Source organism: Lepisosteus platostomus, chromosome 10, assembly GCF_059453375.1.
Source record: "Lepisosteus platostomus isolate fLepPlt1 chromosome 10, fLepPlt1.hap1, whole genome shotgun sequence".
NCBI lineage: Eukaryota > Metazoa > Chordata > Actinopteri > Semionotiformes > Lepisosteidae > Lepisosteus > Lepisosteus platostomus.
In genome coordinates, this window is record NC_142620.1 from 55,456,406 (window position 1) to 55,475,163 (window position 18,758).

The 18,758-nt window shown below is 38.0% G+C and overlaps 1 protein-coding gene across 9 annotated transcripts in view; it reads left to right on the forward strand.

Moving 5' to 3' along the window:
• diaph2 (diaphanous-related formin 2) overlaps positions 1-18,758 on the forward strand; it is a 488,074-nt gene that overhangs the window by 308,594 nt on the left and 160,722 nt on the right. For all 9 annotated transcript variants that reach the window (XM_088597461.1, XM_088597456.1, XM_088597458.1 and 6 more), the window contains one exon: positions 2,831-3,070. In XM_088597461.1, coding sequence (XP_088453587.1) covers positions 2,831-3,070 — 240 coding nt within the window. The remainder of the gene's footprint in view (positions 1-2,830; positions 3,071-18,758) is intronic.

The following is an 18,758-nucleotide window of genomic DNA, read 5'->3' on the forward strand; positions in this document are numbered from 1 at the left end:
GAATGTTAAAGGCAACAAACAGCAGACACTTCCAGTCGTTAAAAACGTTCTTCCATTGCATTCCATTGCTTTGTTTAAACATGAAGTGCATAACAGTGTTATGATGCTGTAGCTGAAACAGCCTTGAAACCTGGACAAACTGATTTCAGCATTGCCAATACCTGAGTAGGGCACTGCCGATGTACTGTAGCCTTGTACAAGATACTGTGCTTGACTCACATGAGTATAATGAGTTTATCTTGAGTATAATGCCCAGCTGTGTAAGTGGGCACGAACAGAGGTCGCTATGGATAACAACATCAGCCAAACACTAATTAATCGCAATCACTCTCATTGCCATTGCCCTTACACAGGGTAATGGTCCTTTGGTGGCAGATGTGTCAAATTGCAGTAGACACTCCAGCTGAAAATATGTGGTGACCTGAATGCTTCAGAATTTGGTGCAGTGCTGGTGAGGTCTAATACACAGATTCATTAGCAACAGAAGCAGAGAACACACCGTTTGAAAAAGATGAATTGGTACATAACAGCTTCCCATCCCCAGCTATCTTTATTGCCAGTTATCAGGAAATGAATGAGAATGCATAGCTGCCCTGTTGGGAATGTTGCTTATTATTAGTAATTTAGATGTAAAGGAAAGTACATCATTATGCATGCAATTGGATTTGGAGGTTAAAACTGCTACCTTTTTTTCTTTCCTTGACAGTTGACTGTCAATAAAAAGATTTAAATTGGACACATCCTTCTCAGATTAACCATTTTGATGAATGACAAATAAAGATATCAGATTCACTGATTCACTTTAGAATATAATAATATAAACATAGAATAGCAATGTGATGATCTTCTGCACATACCATATTGATGTAGTTGAGAGAAAACAGTCTAGTATAGTAATTATTTTGGTTAATCAACTTTACTTTGTCCATGTGTTGACAATGTTTATCAAGAAAAAAAAAACTGTTCTACTCAGTTCTACTGGCCTGTGAATTATTTCCATTTTCATCATTATTTCATTTTATACATTGAAAAATTATTTTCCATAAATGTACTTCATGATCTCTGTGTAGAAAGTCTAACTGTACACTTAAAAGAAGCAATAAGTTTCTTGAAACAGTAAAACTTTTCTTGCACAATGTGGCTCAATAAAAAGCATCTGGGATGGTTAGGGTGACTCCCCTATGCTCCTTTGGAATCAGGCCCTGAAAAGCTGGCAGGTGTCTATCAATTATGTTTGTTAATACCGATCTGTACACAGTTCCTCTTGTGTAATGATATGCTTTTGTGATACAGGCACAGCTTATCCTGAGCAATATACAGCCAAGTGGAAAGACACCACCTTATCAGGGCTGCTCACAGCTCCACTGGGAAATAAGCCACTTGTAGATACTTTTTGCTAAAGCTGTCTTTTTTAAAATTATTTTTTAATATAGTGAGAATCAAATAAAGAAATGAAAGGCACACAATGCTATTTTGATAGACAACAGACTCATAACATGGCTAAATCTCTTGTATAATGTGACATCATGACCAGGGTCCCAGGGCAGCCCCTGAGCAGTGCATTATGCGACAAGCTGTACAGTGTATCTGAAATTCCTACTTCACTGCACATGACATGAGAACAGACACAGAACTCGGTGTTGTTGATTTATTATTTTCTTGTAGTTTCTTAAGTTCCTCAGTGTGATTTCAATCCTCCAGCCCTGCGGCTCACAGGTGAAAGAGGACTTTCGGTTAGTGTTTCAGGTCTTCTCAGTTATATATTGAATTGTCACATGGGACAGGTGAAAAAGCTCTTAGATCTCTTTGCTTCAAAGCACCTCTGAATTCTGTTTCTTGCCCAACATGCTTTCTGTTTATCCATCCTATCTTTTCTGTATGACTGTACAGACCTGTAATAAGTACAGATGCAGTTAATGGTTTGGTTGTATAACTGCTTATGTTTCAGATTTCATATCCCCCACCCTTCAACAGAAATTAATCTTTTCATGCATTGTATCCGAATCCATACAAGTCTGTTTTTAATGTAAATTTATGGTGGGTGTTGTTTTTTTGTAGTTTTTTATGATGATGCCAAAGACTAATTTTCACCTTTAGGATGGATAATAAATGCACACCTAAATAAACATCAAAGATGTATATCAGATGTATACATTATTTCCCAATTTAAGAACATACAATCTGTGATAATTCATGTCTGTGAATCTTCACACAAACCTGTTGAGAATGTTAGCTCCATATTTTTCTGTGGCTTGCACCTAAAAGCTGTGACTATTTTGTGTTGGAGGATGTCTCGTAAATATGAAAGGATTGATTGTGTTCAAACTGTAGGCTTTGCTATCAAGCAGTGGCACTTACTTTTTTATTCAATATCACTGTGGGCAAATGAGCAAGTGAAAGGTATGAAACTGTGATTTTCTAACAAGAGAAAGGTTTTGTCAAGAGTTATGTGCTGCCTTATTTCTTGTGACAGACCCACTTAAAAGCCAAATTCAATTTAAACATAGGGAGATCTCTTATTAAGGCTGTAATAGTGTTGGAATACAAGTCAGATTCAGTGCGACTCTTTTGGCATGAAGAGACCGCTTACAATGTATTGTAAAACCACATGAAGTTAAATGTTTCTGTCTTATCTGACTGGGTTATTAAAATATTCATTCTGAAGTTCATGCATCTCTTTCTAAGCAAGCGTCTCTTGAAAAGTGTCAGGAGTCTGTGGTTATTTGCTTTTTCCTGCCCACTGTTAGTTGTTTCTGTCCTCAGTGGCGGCGATGGTGTTCAGCGCTCAGTGTCCACAGTGATGCCTTGTCCTCCTGATCTCGTTCTCCAGATGAGCTCGGTGAAGATGCTGAGGTCGCGGCTCAACGGCATCCTGTTCAAGCTGACCTTTGAAGAGCAGGTCAACAACATCCGCCCCGACATCATGAACGTGACGTTCGCCTGCGAGGAGGTGAAGAAGAGCGAAGGGTTTAGCCGCCTGTTGGAGCTGGTGCTACTGGTGGGGAATTACATGAATGCTGGCTCTCGCAACGCACAGACCTTCGGCTTCAACATCACCTTCCTGTGCAAGGTACAGTACGGTCTCCTGTCCGTGCTTTCCATGGACGACCCTGCGTAGGGTCAGACAGACAGACCCTCTGTTTTCTAAATTGCAAGAGCAGTAAATGTAAACCTTTGACAGATTAGACCATTGATGTGAGCTTTAGGGTGCATTGCAACACGTGTTCTGGAATGTGCTGAAATTACTGTGCAGAATGCACTGGCGCTGACACCATGCAAGCTATTGTGAGGTGATTGATGGAAAAGTCAGTGTGAAAAGGAAGACATTTCGCTTTGTTGTACAAGTCAAAGCAGTAATTTGTCAATAAGATGGATTAAATATGTCGGATCATTTATTTACATTATATAAAATATCCCTTCAATGCCATTTTTTTAAAGCTTTTTATTTGGTTTTGGATGCTGTGTGTGAAAGGCTTTGTTGCAGTTTGCTCTTCCTAGTTTTGGTGTGGAAGTGTCCAACCCGGAAACAGTTACGTACTGTACTGTACAAGCCTGTAGAGAGCATGTGGCTCCTCTCTGGCACATCTGGTGACAGGTAAACAAGGGCATTGGGCTAACAGTGGGCTGGACTCACCTGTCTCAGGAACATGAGGATGCACACAGCAAGCCCCACTTTTTTTAGAATTGAAATTCCAGCACCAAAGATCTGCCCTGGATGAACAGGTGTCTTAGCTGCAGGAGAGGAAATTTGATTTTTCCTCATGCTGAAGTGAGGGTTAGTACTGTGGTGAAGATGCCAAACACAATTCAAAATCCAACCTATAAAAATATTTGCTGCATGTGACGGTTTTTATATGTGAAATCCTTTGCAGTAGGTCAATTTGTTGGTCTGTAATTACACATTGCATCACTCTGGGAAAGACAGAAATTACTACCATCTGTCATTCCATGACTTAACATAGGATAAAGGGCAAAAAATCAACAAAAAAAACAAATGTTTTTTCTAAGACCCATTTCTGATTACATTTTGGTTACTAATTTTTTGTGTCATTTTTTATTCTCTATTTCCAAGTACATATTAATCAGTCATTTCATTCCCTTCAGTCCTATTCATTTTCTGTCATGGATTCATATTACTTTTCAGCCGTTAACTATGTAAATAGTCCAATTTAAGCATCTTAAAAAGTTACATCTTCAGATGGGTATACATGAAAATAGCCATGATGTCCTAATTCCTTCTTGAGACCAGATATGCTGGCTTTTTCAGGAGTAGCCAGTGCCCAGCTCTATGCATTGTGGTTAGAAAGAGCAGTACACCCGTCAGAATCTGCTGGTTCTTGCACAACTAATGGTTTTTGAATTAGAGTGCAGTTTCTGATTTTGGAAGCCCCTTTGAGTTCGCTTGAATCAGTGGTCCCCTGATGCCATGATGCTGGAGAGCCCCAATCCAGTTAGTTTTGTACTGTAGGACACCTATTTCTAAAGATTGGCAACTCCTGTAAGCTGTTTATGAATGACACAAGTAATGTGCTCACAATTAAGAGAACTCTGGTCCTTTAGGGCTGAAGAGTATTTACATTTCAGTCATAAATGATCTGTAAATTACTTATTTTAACAATTCACCTGTTTACCTTCTCACGGAAATTAATATCTCTTTAGAAACTGGTGACTTAATGGTGGCTTACAGATCCTGCTAGACTGGGGCTCTCCAGGACCAGGGTTGGAGAGCCTAGGACAGAGAGTCCCAAAGGAGAAATGGATTTCAAGAAGATCCCAGCAGATATCAACACAGGAATGTCTCTCAGCATGTTAGGGATTTTGTTCCTTGTTGGCTAGCTTGCTTAGAGCATGAGGTTGGGATCATTTGAGATCAATGTAAACTTTCCTGTGAGCAACTAGTTCTCCTAGAGAACAAAACATTTTTTCCTTTAAAGAAAAAAGGAGGAAAACTCTCAATTACATTTAACAAATATCGGTACTATTAGTGAGTTACTGTTTTTAGAAATTAGCTTATTAAATTGTTCTATGTACATTTTCTCTATGCCCCATTTAGCTCTAACAGAGCCTAACCACCTGTTTGTAAGAAACAAAAGCTTGCATGATTAATTTTTAATGTAAAAATGTCTCTAACTGAAGGACTGGAATTGAAATAATCAATGTTTCCACCCACACATTAACCTGTCTCTGTATTGCATCTCTCAGAATATTAAGAGACATTCAGCCACCTATATGTTAATCATTGTTATTGTACATAGGTTTCATAGCTGGATATACAGTATTCATCATCTAAAATGTAGTAATGAATTGAATATATTTACCTTCTGTCATATCGAAGAAATGGAATGTAATTTACTGAAGGTCAAAGGAAAATCTTTGTAAGATTTTTATCAATAGTAGGAGTACATGGCTGCAAGATTTAAAAGAAAATCATAATGGATAATAATTTAAAAATAAAGATCTTATTTACTGTCCTACAGTAAAATAATGATAATTAAGACTTATACTTTTCTGAACTGACTTTTCCACTTTCTTTCTGTGTGGGAGAGAAGTTTATTGCTTTGTAAACCTTTCTCTGCTCCACTGAAATGCAAGAAAACATGAGGCTTGATAGTTCTTAGCCAGGTTTTTTAACCCTTTGCTCTCTTGGCTGCACTGTTGTCTCTTCACACCAATGTTTCCTCAATCAGGGTAGTTTTGACTTGGAACTTGAAAGCCCTTGTTTGAGCAAAACATTTTGAAGATGAACCTCTAGCCTGTACATCAATTTTCGAATGTAAAATTTTCAGAACTGAACAGCCTAAAATCCTTTTCACTAGAAAGGAAGGGCTCAGTTTAAAATTTAATTAGGAAAGAGATTGTAGTCAGTAAAGAGTTAAAGTAGAATTCATTCAGATGTTTCATAAACAGCAAGTTAATATTTTATGTCCTTGTAATGCATGCTTGTCCACGTTTTTCATTAAGTGATCCTCCAGCCTCTCAGGACATTCTGACAGCTGTGTGTGTGCAATGTAGGAGCAACAGGACTCATAGAGTATCGTCCTGTCCTCCTTCCACACTGTGCATCCACTGAAGTCTTCAGGCTTGCCGGACTCTGATCTGAAGAGATACGGATGACTGGCTGGAGAACGTGTCTGATGCTGCATGGTTAGACAGACACAGCATGACTGCCAGAAAGTACTAGAGAAAGTGCTACATTGTCTGAGAAATACTTGAATTGTATGAGAAACTGCAAAAGGGAAACAATAAAGTCTTGTTAGCATTGATTTTTGATAATTTAGTAGGTTACTGCTGTGAGTTATTAAAACTTGTCAACAATATTACACCTCTGGAATTCCACCATCATGTTATTTCATGAGTTCAATAACCAATTATGAACATTACTTTCATAACGCTTTTCCACTAATATGTGTGGCCACAAGCCTAACCTGCTCAGTGCTGGTGTTGACTCAAATTGAATGTAGGTAAAACAATTTATACCCTGCCTAATTTCCAGCTGATGACATTGTTACTTCATCCCACTTATTTTAACATGATTCTGGGCAGCTGTATCTGCCCGAGTTTTTATTAGAAGCTGAATTGAATGCAGTTATGTAGTATTAGATCGGATTCATAAATTGGATAAACTCCTTCTTCTTTAGTTTGGCCTATAATCAACTTAATAAATGTGGAAAAAATATCCCTTCCGAGAGCAGCTCTTTGTATTGTGAAAGAAATCAAATTTGGAGAGCTTTTCTGCGGGTCATTTAGATGTTTTGAATGTAGAAGTATACAGAAACTTTGCATGCGGTGTCTTTTCTTTAAGCACTAACAAGATGGGATCACTCAGGGCCTTTTCTCAGAGTTAAAATTTAAAAAATTTAAAAAAAAAGTTAAAATCTCTTGTTTGGTTTTGCATTTCCAAATGGTCAGTTCTGCTGTACTGCTTGTACAGTATCTACAGCTGTATGAGAGGGGTGACTATCCCTGTTTTTCGTCAAAACACACACCACTTTTAATTAACACAGGTTCTCCGGGTCTCGCTGGCACCACAGCAAGCTCGCAGACGTGTGCTGTTGTGGCTTCTGCCCCTTGTGCCCTCTCAGCATGGAGTGTCCCAGGTGCAGCTGGCACAGTCGGCAGTCAAAACAGTGATCCCTGGACTTCAGCTTGAACCTGCACTCAGCAGAAACCCCTCTGCTTGCTGAGCCAGGGCTGCAACATCTGGACCAGGAAGTAGGAATATACAACATCTGTGTCATACGTGAAGGGTTACCTGACAACAATCGTGGAATTTCGATGGCAGGGATACATCTTCTTAATCTCTTGTGTCATGCCTTATCCCCCTAGGGCCCGTTCCCCCGTTTCTCGCTACTGACATCTTCTTGGGGTTTTAAACAGAGTTAAATAGAATTACATTTTTTGTTATTTCACTTGAAAAACAAGAGGAAAAAAAGCAAAGAAGAAAAAAAGCCAACTTCCAAGACACTGCAGAGTGTTGTGTATGCATCTATAGGTATCATTCTGAATGAAATGGACTTGCGATTTCTTTGATCTGGGTGGAATCCAAACAGAGATTCATCCAGGATGTGAGTGGATTGATGTTATTATCTGTGAAAATCCTGTAATGCTATATTCTGGCCATCATCTGCCTAGGACACAAAGGGCATGCAGGCTCTTTTAAGCTTCAGTTAACTTTAATCTTATAGAGCAGAGAAAAATCCATCCCTCTGTTTTGGACTCTTGGCTTCCTGTCATAGACTTTTCAAAAAAAGTAACTTCTGTAGCCCAGATCTGACATTTTTCTGGAAAGGTAGACTCTGAGGAATCCTTACAAAGATTTTAAAAACTTCAAATAAAATAAAAACAACCTAGTGTGGAAAAAAACATATTCCTCCGTTACAGCCACTTTCAGAGAAGCAAAATAAAAAGTGTAAATTAGATATTATGCTCATTAGAAATTATTTTCTCTTTCATCCTTTAGAAACAGGGTTAACAAACTATGCCTTGTACTGAATGTCTGCACAGAATTCAGAATGGATTCTTACTTGAGTACTTCCTACATGCGTATATACTGCATATAATTAAATATGTGTGTATATTTGCAGTGTACAGTACATATGACTTTAAATTTTCAAAGGTGCATAACAATAGCAAGACATGAATCAAGATTCAAACTGCAGCTGTTTTGTGGTCCAGATACAGTACATTGCCCTGTATTTTTTAAATAACCCAAACCCTAGTTTGGGTAGAATTATTTAGGAAACCTGCTCATATCCTTAATTTAAAAGAAGGTAATCTGATAACCAACGTTTAAGCTAGTCATATAGCTGTGCTGTACTGGACTTTTTCTGTAGCTCAACCCAGTTCCTGTCTTTAGATCATCCAGGTTGCACACAGGGACCATTCTTTCTGTTGATGTTCCTGTTCTTTAGAGGTCAGGAAATTAGCCATTAAAAGGAATATTGAGTAACCAAACAAATGAAAAACTAGCATTGCTCAAGGCTAATCAGTCTTGTCTTGTCACCCATACAAGGGGAGCACTCTTCAGAGCTGTAACTGAGATTGAAAGATTGCAGAGCGGATGCTTATCAGAGATTCCAGACAGCCCCATTCTAGACTTAATATCGATGCTGGGCAAGTCAGTCCAAACACCAGTGTATGTTAGCTGCCAGGATTCCTCAGGCATGCTCACTGGAGTGTGGAACACACAGTTCAGGAATTGGAATAGACAAATTAGAACTTGGAGGATTCACACATTTGTGAGAGAGGAAGATTCTTTGCCAGAACTCTGCTAGTTAAATTAAGCGATCAGGCCTGACATGACTTGGATTATTGGTGGAGAGGATACATAATTCCCCTGACTTACTATGCTTTTATTATAGAAATTGCCTCTTTAAATATGAATGTACTTTAAACACCTCTCAGAAAAGCTATTTTATTTCAGTGTTAATCCCAATTCACTTATGTTTTTTTTTTGTTTTTAAATTTTCGATTTGATGAACTCTGTGTAATTAAATGCAGACAGCACCAAATCACAAACAGTATCTCCTCAATTCCATTATCTCATTAAGGGCTTTGCAAAACAATATCAGAACTCTAAAATGCAGTTAAAACCCTGTACAGCATGAATACACATTATTTATTTATGAACTATGTGTATGTGTGTGTGGATGTTCTATTCTTAGAATAGTGTATGTGATAATGAAGTATACAGACACATTTTGGCATTTCTTAGGTTATAATTTATGGGACATCTGTCAAGTGAGTCAAACTTCATTATTGCAATTTATGGTTCCTGCCTTCAGACTTATGAGTAATTTGGACTTCATTTCCCTCTGCATGTGATGCCTTTAAGATAAATAAAATTAGGCGAGGGGGTTACGATTAAGTGGAACTTTGTAGTGTAACTTATTTTTTTCTTTTTGCTGCATAGGATCTCAGACATACTGTACCTTTTCCCATGATACTGTATATGCAGCCTGATCTCTTCAGATCTCAGATGATGAGCAAGGCTGCACCTAGTCAGCCCTGGGGAACAAAGCTTCAAGTTAAATTAAGTCGTTTCTATAAGTGGTGTCAGTGGACCAGTAGGTGGCACTTTTTTCTCTGGACCAGAATTTCTAAAGCCATGCCCCTGTGTTGTGACTATGGACACTGTTGTAGGATATGCTAGCATTTGAATAACACAGTAAACTGAGGATCTTGCTTCTAAGTCATTAAAGGTCCCGGGGCGCTTTTAATAAGAGTAGGCAAAATTTTGTGTTAGGCTTGCACCATCTTCTCTCCCAGAAGTCCCCCTCTTCATTTTATTAGTATTGTGGGATCCTAATAAATGAAGAGGACTAAAAACAAATGACAGTTGTCAAAGCAATCAATAAATAAAATTCAAGTTTAGATATATCTTTTAATTGTTTCTGTTGTCTTCAGAATGATATGTGCATACTAACGTGCTAATATTTATTTTTTTCTTGTATTCTTCCCTCATTGGAGCGTCATTTCATGAAGATTCAATGCTGTGGGCTAAATGTTTCACAAACTGTGATGTGTGCATACTCTTTCATTCTGTATATTTAAATCTCGGTTTCTCTTTTCAGAACTCCTTTTATTTTGTTTCTGTGATTGATCTTGGAGAGGTTTGAAAAGTGAGTCACAAAAATTCAATAGAAATTGCTTGGTGATCAGAAGAGAGCTTACAGTATGTGATATAGGGCCTGCATTCTGGGATGCAGCGCTGTGTGCTTCACTGTGAGGAACAATAGGAGTGGCAGGTCTTGTGTCAGATAGTGCTGAGTGCGCTCACCGTTTCAATAAAACAGCTATTACCTGAGGTGACTGCTTGATCCCTGCCAATTCGCTACAGCTTGGTCCTCTTTAACCAGACCCCAGCCAGCACAAACGGCAGTTTACCTCAAAGAAGCTGATCAAACGAGCCCTTTTCTCATCCTCAGCACCCGTCTGTGGTGAAGCTTTCTGTAAGCACAGGAAATTGGGGTTGCAGCTGGGAAGCCATGTGCGTTGAGCCAGGCCTGCTGAAGAGGTGCTGCCTTTTCAGCGCGGCGGTGCGTGGCCTTTCGGAAAAAGACACCAGTAGAGCCGTGGCTGTCTGTCAGGGACTGTTTATCTGTACATGGATTTTTTTTTAATCCGATTCATTTTTATTATAATTGAGCCTGTTTTGTTTTCTATAGAGACAGCAATGTATTCAATAATACTACATAGTAAGATATCGAAATATACTTTATGCACAAATTCCCACCTATAATCCCTTCCCTGTTCATCCAAAAGAAATGTTGATAGAAAGTGAAATGAATCATATTAAGAAAGTTGCATAGTAAAACACAGATGCCCACATTTGTCTGCCAAGGAAGGACAATGACATCATTTGTAAAAACATCCTGTTTTAAGATGCTAGATTTATATTAAATGCATTCAGTGCTTTGGTTTGTATTGGAAATCTTTCGTGTTTTTCATTCCTTTATCCCTGTTTGAAATCAAAGACTCAAGTCGGCTCTACAAGTGTAAGTAGGTGAAGAAATACAATCTTTCAAGATGGGCAAGGAACCTCCTAGACATTTAACTGGAAGGGTGTGGTGGGTGTCAATTTATTTCTGTTCAGTCATTTTGTGACCAGTGATCTTAATCATGGTAATAGATAAATAAATCAATGTAAAGCACATAAAGTTAATGATTAACTGATCAACTAAAGCTACAGGGTTTTGCTGTCTAGAAGCCCCACCCCTGTTGCAGGCAATGAATGTCAGGAACATGGTTTCAACTGCCTGCAACAGTTTGGTCTGTCAGTGATAACATTGAAAGTCTAATCCTTCACTAAACTGAGACAAATTGACAGAAAAAAAGGCAAAAGCAATGCAAGTGGTGTCTTACAATAAAATCCTTTCACTCCATTGTTTCCGAGATAGGCTGCTTTATGATCAAATTATGCTAGTTGTCTACTGCTGTGAATCAACAGATAAAGATGTGTAAAAGCCTCTCAAGTTCATAAACATCGAGGTTTACTTCAAATTCAAAATTCTGTGAAAAACTGGGACAAACCCTTTGCTTACTTAGTGCATTTCATATATACAGTCTACTGTATTCATGTTTAATTTAAAAACACAGTGTTCTCTGCATCATTTGTAAACTGCACCTTCAGTGTTGTACAAAAGCTTCATTTCATTATGCATTAAAAATGACTGACTCTGAATATGGACGTACTGTATGATCAGACAAAAGCTGTATTGCACATCTTAGCATTTTTAACAACATTTTGGGTGTTAAAATAATTTGAAAAAAATACAAATACATGAAATTAAATGTAGATTACATACTATGACCGTGTGATTGATCCCTGTATAATAAAAGGGGGAACTGTTGACTGCAGCTTTATTAGTGAAAGGTTGCTAGATTCTGCACAAAGAGGTAGGATGTGCTAATTAGCTCTCACAGCATGTACCTCCAATACCATAGTGATCACAGTGGGGAATGAATATGGAACAAGCTTTCTGATGCACTGGAGTGAGGTTTTGGCAGACATACGCAGATTCCCCCCTCTTGTGACCAGCATCATTTTTTTTTCTAATAACTTTTTTTTTATGAAAGCACTTATACATATTACATTCTTTCATTTTCTTAAGAATTGTGCACTGAGCTTACCTTGGGTCCTTGAGGGTCATAATGATTTTTAATGTTTTTTTTTTGCATGCGTGCATGTTTTAAAACCTTTGCTTTATAACCATTGCTGTGTCTCTGGCTCGATCCTGTTATGCCGGCATTCCTGTTTTTCCAGCTTTTCATTGGGCACTATGGTGGGTATGAATTACTAATCCGTGTCCATCTCTCCCCGGGCTCACTCAGCACTCCCGACTGTCAAAACACCGTGACCTTGGTGACTGGATCAGTAATTAAATTTGTTACTCCAGTGCTGTCAGATCTAATGCCCCACATTCTCTTCTTTTTTAATTAAATAAAAATGGAACGTTGGCGATTCGTATAATCTTTTTTTTGTAAACTGAGATAGTTTGAGATTTGCCCACCTATACGATTTTATTGGTTTTTGCTTGTATTAATCTTGAACCATCCATTACCTCTGTGCTGCCCCCAATTTGCAGACTGGTCATGGGGGGCTAATGGCATAGTCCAGGGCTGTCTCTGTGCAAGAAAGTCCAATCAGCGCCCACAGGGGAGGTCATTATTGGCTGGGTCACTTAGGAGCCAATGCAGAATTAATGTATTACCTGAATCTTTCACTGGGTATGTATTACTATGTATCGTGCCTTCAGAAGGAACTCACTCCTGCTTGATTGTGGGTATATTATGCAGCCTATGCATAAGATACAATAACATTGTTATGCCTCCCGCAAACTAACTACATAGCCCACAGCACAACAAAGAAGGTTGAATAAAAATGTGAAAACGCACTGTCTGCTTGTGTGATATACAGTACTCAGCTGCTGTGCTTGTCACAGTGATATATGCAAGTGCTACTGCCTCTGCTTGTGAGGGACCTGAAGTTAAATATTCCTGGCACTGCTGTGGATGATGTCACTCATGTCCTTGAGTCTTTTTTGAAAAGTTTGGAAAATGAGTGTTTGTCTACCGGCAAAAGACAAATTAGCACACAAAAGACTTGTGAGATTCACCTGGCTAGATTTAAGGAAGCCTGAAAGGGCAGAAAAAGTAAACAGACAGTAACCTGAGCTGTAAGCAAACACAGCTCTGTTTTAGAAGCAAAAAAAAGTGCTGTGGCTGTCAAGTAATCTAAAGCACAATCGGTCTTATCTAAAGAAAACTTCATCAAGACTCCATTAAATGAAGCTATCTGTTAAAGAAGACTTCCTCATTTGAAATCCATTAGGTGTTATAGAATGTTCAAGTATCACACTTCACAACAGGCTGATTTCAAGTTTTCTTCTCACCGTTTATTTTTTGTGGATTTTTTCTGCAGTGCAAAGTCTTTTATCACTTCACGGTGGGCAAAAAAGACATCATTCACTTAAAGAGAAACAAGCTGCGGTATGGATCTGAAAGAGCCTATAGGCATCATTATTTTTAAACTTGACTGCTCTCCTTTGTTGGTAACCAACTTTGTGCCACAGCCTTTTTTTGGCTGTATTTTACACACTGTTGTCAGACACTACATCACTTTTAAGAACAGGTATAACAATTGTTTTCGAAATGATTTATGATAGCTGATGCATTTTTTATTTTTGATTGCAAAACATTGTTTTATTTATTGATTTTCTTTTAAGTAGAAGTGATTGCTAGAAGGACCTATTGTCCCATAGTCCTCTTCAGGTGGTCCAGTTTGATCTTTTTTGTCTCTGTGGTCTGCCTTGCTTTCCAGAGAAAAGTTGATATTGTATTTTGGTGGGCATGCACTCAGACCACAAGAATTTGCTTGAAATTAGATAAGCATTCAAAGCATTTTGTGTATGTTTGCACCAAGGAATGTGTGTGGTTGCAAATCCATTTTCAGATGCAGAGATTAATGTGTTTGCAAACCTCCACCTTAAGAAATCTTTTAAAAGATAAAATTTATATTACATAAAATTAGTAATATAAATGAACTATAATTTATATGAACTCCAACAACATGGCTGGGTAGCTTGTTCCAGATTCCTGCAAACCTTTGTGTGAAGAGGTACCTCCTGATCTCAAATTTAAAACTTCTTCTCCTTAGTCTGTGTCCCTTATAGTTAAAATGGTAAATGTGGACACACTGTAAGTGAAATAAAACTATTTGATTGATGTTTTTTTTAAACTTTAAACAGAATTTGTGTTTTGAGCCTACTGTATAAGGACAGGTTAATTAAATATGCATTGGGAGAATAAGACTGCAGATGCAATGCTCATTTGTTCCACTGGAAGAGCTACCATTCTTATTAAACATTCACTTTCGTGACCATTATTGAACTTTTTGATTAGTGCCAAAAACAAGGCAGCAGTAATTGATGTTTTGATACTTCAAGATCACCCGAAGATCAAGTTCTTGTCTTCCAAGGTGTGTGCCACCTTCAAAACCTGTGTCAGGCCTCTGTAAGCACATGCTTATTAATTAGCCTTTAATAATGTAGGATATAAATAAAAAATAAGATACCTGATTTATTTTCATCAGAGGTGATGATGAGCTGGAAAATATAGTTTAATTATTCTAGTAATAAATATGCAGAAGTAGTCACTGAATAAAGAGTGTTTGTTGATGTGAGGAAGCCGATCACCGATAACCCTCACGTGGGATTTTTAAGAGCTGTTTTTCAAGCTTAAACAGAGCACTTAAGCCACAGACACTGACATGTGGAATTATGCTATCTCTTAAGGCAAATGACACAGAAATTGAAACGGATTCGAGTATTATAATTTACCTGTGTTAGTTTCCTTCCTCAGTGGTGTGTAATTTTTGATCATATCATGCTGTTCTCTTCCTCCCCAAAATCATTTTTTTTAATTACCATTAGTGATAGATGACACCCATGCATGAACGGTTATATTGAGGTTGTTTGGCCTGCGGTATACAGTTAGGTTTGTGAAGTGGTGAATTCCACTAGAATCCTGTGCCTAGGTATTGGAGACTTTGCTGTAGTGGAGTTTTTGTAACAGTTGTGACAGAATTATATTACAGAAGAAACTTGTAGTAAATGAAAGTATCAGGACAATATTTTCCTGACCCCAGAAAGCTGTTAGAATTTGTTGTATTTGTTTTCTTCTATTTGTTTCCATTCCTCAGAGTGCTCAGGTTCATCTAGATATCTGTAGTTATTCACTAGTGAGTTTGTCCTTCCTCCTATAGAATTTATTAATAAACACAGCAGCCTGCGAACAGAAGAAGGTTACGGTGACTGCTCTGTCAATGAAAGCAGGTTTCCATGGTGCTATGGCTGTTTTTCTTCTCTTGGGTGTGCAATACATTACGGTAGTTCACAGATACAAAATGAACAGGTTTTGCTTGTTTTCTATCAGCGCAGAGCACAGTGGATGTTACAATCACATTTCTTAAGATATATTGTAGGTGGGGGGCATGGAATGACAAATTAAAGTTCAAAGTGTCTATTTTCACTTACCACCGACTACATGCTGTATTGTATTTCTAGAGAACACTTTAGGAATGCAGAACATTATGATGCTATAAAAACAGTTCTATGAAAATCAAGTTTGTGTAGAACAGAATATAAGGGAATACTCTCATATTATTTAATGAATATTTCTATAAAGTTGAAGATGTAGCCCTTGTGAAGCCCATTTTCTTTTGTGACAGCTTTTGAAATTAGAGGAGGCAGGCATGCACTAAACCTGCCTAGGTAGTCAGCACAGGCCTAATGTCTTTATGGTAATCGCAAAGCCTTTAAAATACATTATCTTTACGCCTGTTCTATCACTGTGCTGCATGTTAGAGAGGAGAGCAATGATTTGTAAACACCCCATGGCAGAGTGAGTGCAGAACTTAATTTTGTTTAAATAAAGAGAATAACATTAGGATTCGTGTGCAGTGTCGACAGGAAAGGGGAGCAGCTTGTTTTGATATATGCACTGGAGCGTTCATGATTACTTCCATATTAACTGTTTTACGGATTCTATGCTGAGATAAAGAAGAGACTATAGTTGATACTGAATGGAAGAGAATTTACAGAGATGCTGAATTGAAGTTTTGCAATATCGACTAGGGTAAGCAGAGATCCTGCTGATCAGGAGGCTTTAAAAAAAAAAGAAAATCTAAATTAATTTGGAAAACAGGTGTTCTTGTGGTCTGAAAATAGGCCTCACCTGAAATCCTGAAGGGCAAATAAAACTCTTGAACTCTTCAACTCAAATAGTGTTCGTGTTTTAAAGATTTTTGCAGTTAATACTGAAACAAGTCATTTGTAAGTGTTTGCCATTTCAGAGATTGCAGCAGAAATGTGTCCCTCAGCTTCATGTCATTTATAGCCAATATCTCTTAGAAAAGCGATTTATATAATGGATGCTCAAACACAGCACCATTTAAGAATAAAAATGCTCTGTAGGAAGCACTCCTGTAATAATTCACATATGATTCACAGGTCCATTTATTAGATTCCCAGAAACACAGAAGATCACATTTAATGCAGTATTACAACACTCACAGATAAACAGATAACCAGCACAATACAGACAATAATGCATTTGCTGAATTTGCGTCTTTAATGGATTAATCAATTCTGGCTTTCCTAGTTAGGGTTTTCACAGCAGTTCATTCTACCTGAAAACAATCGCCATTTCATCTTGAGCAAGCTCCCTTACTTTGAAAGGGGTTCAAAGGCCTTTTCTGGCTAAAAGCTTTATTGATCATGGAGCGCTTTTGAACTGGTAGTCATTCGCTGCCATGTGTTTAGATTAATATATTGCTATTGTTTACATATCATGGTGATAAATTATTCTTTCACCTCACATATCATTTGAAGTAATCATTGATCTCTGTAACAGACTGTCTAAGGCATAACACCACTAAGCCTGGGAGAGGTGGGGTCTCTCTGTCAATGGGAGAAAGCGGGCTGAGGGCTTTATTTCCTTAAACTCTACTTCAGTATGAAGCTACAGTATAATTACTACAGGTGTTGGTTTATAAAAAACAGCCTGTTATTGAACCTTCATACTGTAATCTTATTAATGATCCTGTAGAGACGCATTAATATGCAAGTACTGTAGTTATGAACTTGAAGCATAATTCTGTATTACAAAGGTGATTATTGCAATTTGAATAAGAATGTAATGCCACTTTTTCCCTTTTAAAGTGAAAACATCCAATCAAACCTGCCTCTTTGCTGTTGTTTGGCAGCTGAATTGGGGGCAATCATATAACTAACAAGGTAATAGAGAGAAGCCAATAGCAAAGAGTTTAATCAACTGCTCACTGCCTTCCAGTGCAATCACACCCTGATTGCTACAGCGATTTCAAATGTTGCTGCCAGTTTAACACGTTTCATTCAGCCTCTGTATGTCATTCCTGCCATGAGCTTTACTTTAAATCACAAAATACATTTTGCCCTGCAGATCAGATTTCTTGAAACCATTTCACTATTATCCGGGCATGACAGACTGACAAATAAATAGGTAGCAGTAGTCAAACAGGCAGAAACATGCAGAAATCAATAATTTAATACAGAAATCCAGGAAGGACCTCATCATGTTCTGTTCAGTGCTGCAGTCATACAGAAAAAGTACAGGTGTGTGCATACCATGTCTATAGAAAGTCTACACACCCTATTCTCCAAGTGAAAAACAAATGCTTGAACAGTCTGAAATGAAGTTACAAATGAAAATCTAGAAAATATGTATGTTTTCATTTATAATTAAGTAAAGGTGTGTTTTTCTGTTGGAACTGTAGTATAATTAGGTGAAATACTTCATTGGTTCAGTATTTGTGATTGAGATCCATTCATTATCAAACCACTGAGCAGCTTCTCTCTCCATGCTTCTTGGAATTGTGCATTCAATGCAGAACATTCTTGCAAAAGGATTAGTTTTTCCATACTTTTACACAAACTATGCACATAGTCCATAGTAAAATAAGTACAGTTTGTAATGCAGATGCATGTGTGCTAAATAATCCCAGACCTATTTGCTGTTTACTTAATTAAATGTTTCTCCATATTGAACAATCCCGGTTTCCATAAAATAAGCTGTTTGGCAGTGGGGTCTTTGCAATCCTACACAGGGGATATTTGCAGTCATTACACTTGCAAGCAGGTTTATAACAGGAACCCTGCATGTATTTACAGTTTTATTGGTGCCATGTACATTCAGGGGATATGCAGCGTGCCGTGGAGTTGAGCTGAGGGATGTGCAAGTCTTATTTCTCAAACCAGCCATCCTGAAGTTAAGACTTGACAGCAGGCAATCTGTTTCAGCCAGAGAGGCAGATAAGGTTACTCAGCCCCACTGCCCTCCTTAATGCAACCCTGGAGTCTTTTTAAGCATTAGCTGTTCCCACTGTCCTGTTGACTCTGATTTCACAAGCATTTCCTTCTCAAGTGGCAGCACGGATTGTAGGAACTGGTGAGGCATTGCCTACATTCAGAGCCCCTTGTTCATGTGGAGAGATGTCCTGGTGCAAAGTATGCTTCTTGGTTTATACAAGGATATGACGTATCCTCCCTCCCATTGCTTTTAAAATAAGGATCTCTCCAGGGTGTAACACTTGTTAGCCTGCAAGGGTTTCATCTGAGAGTGATTTTTACATAAACAGCTGGGTTTCAAACTTTTCTGTGAGCTCTGACTTTGCTCCCTTTATTGGAGTAGAAGTCCATGTAATCTTAAAGACTTCAGAG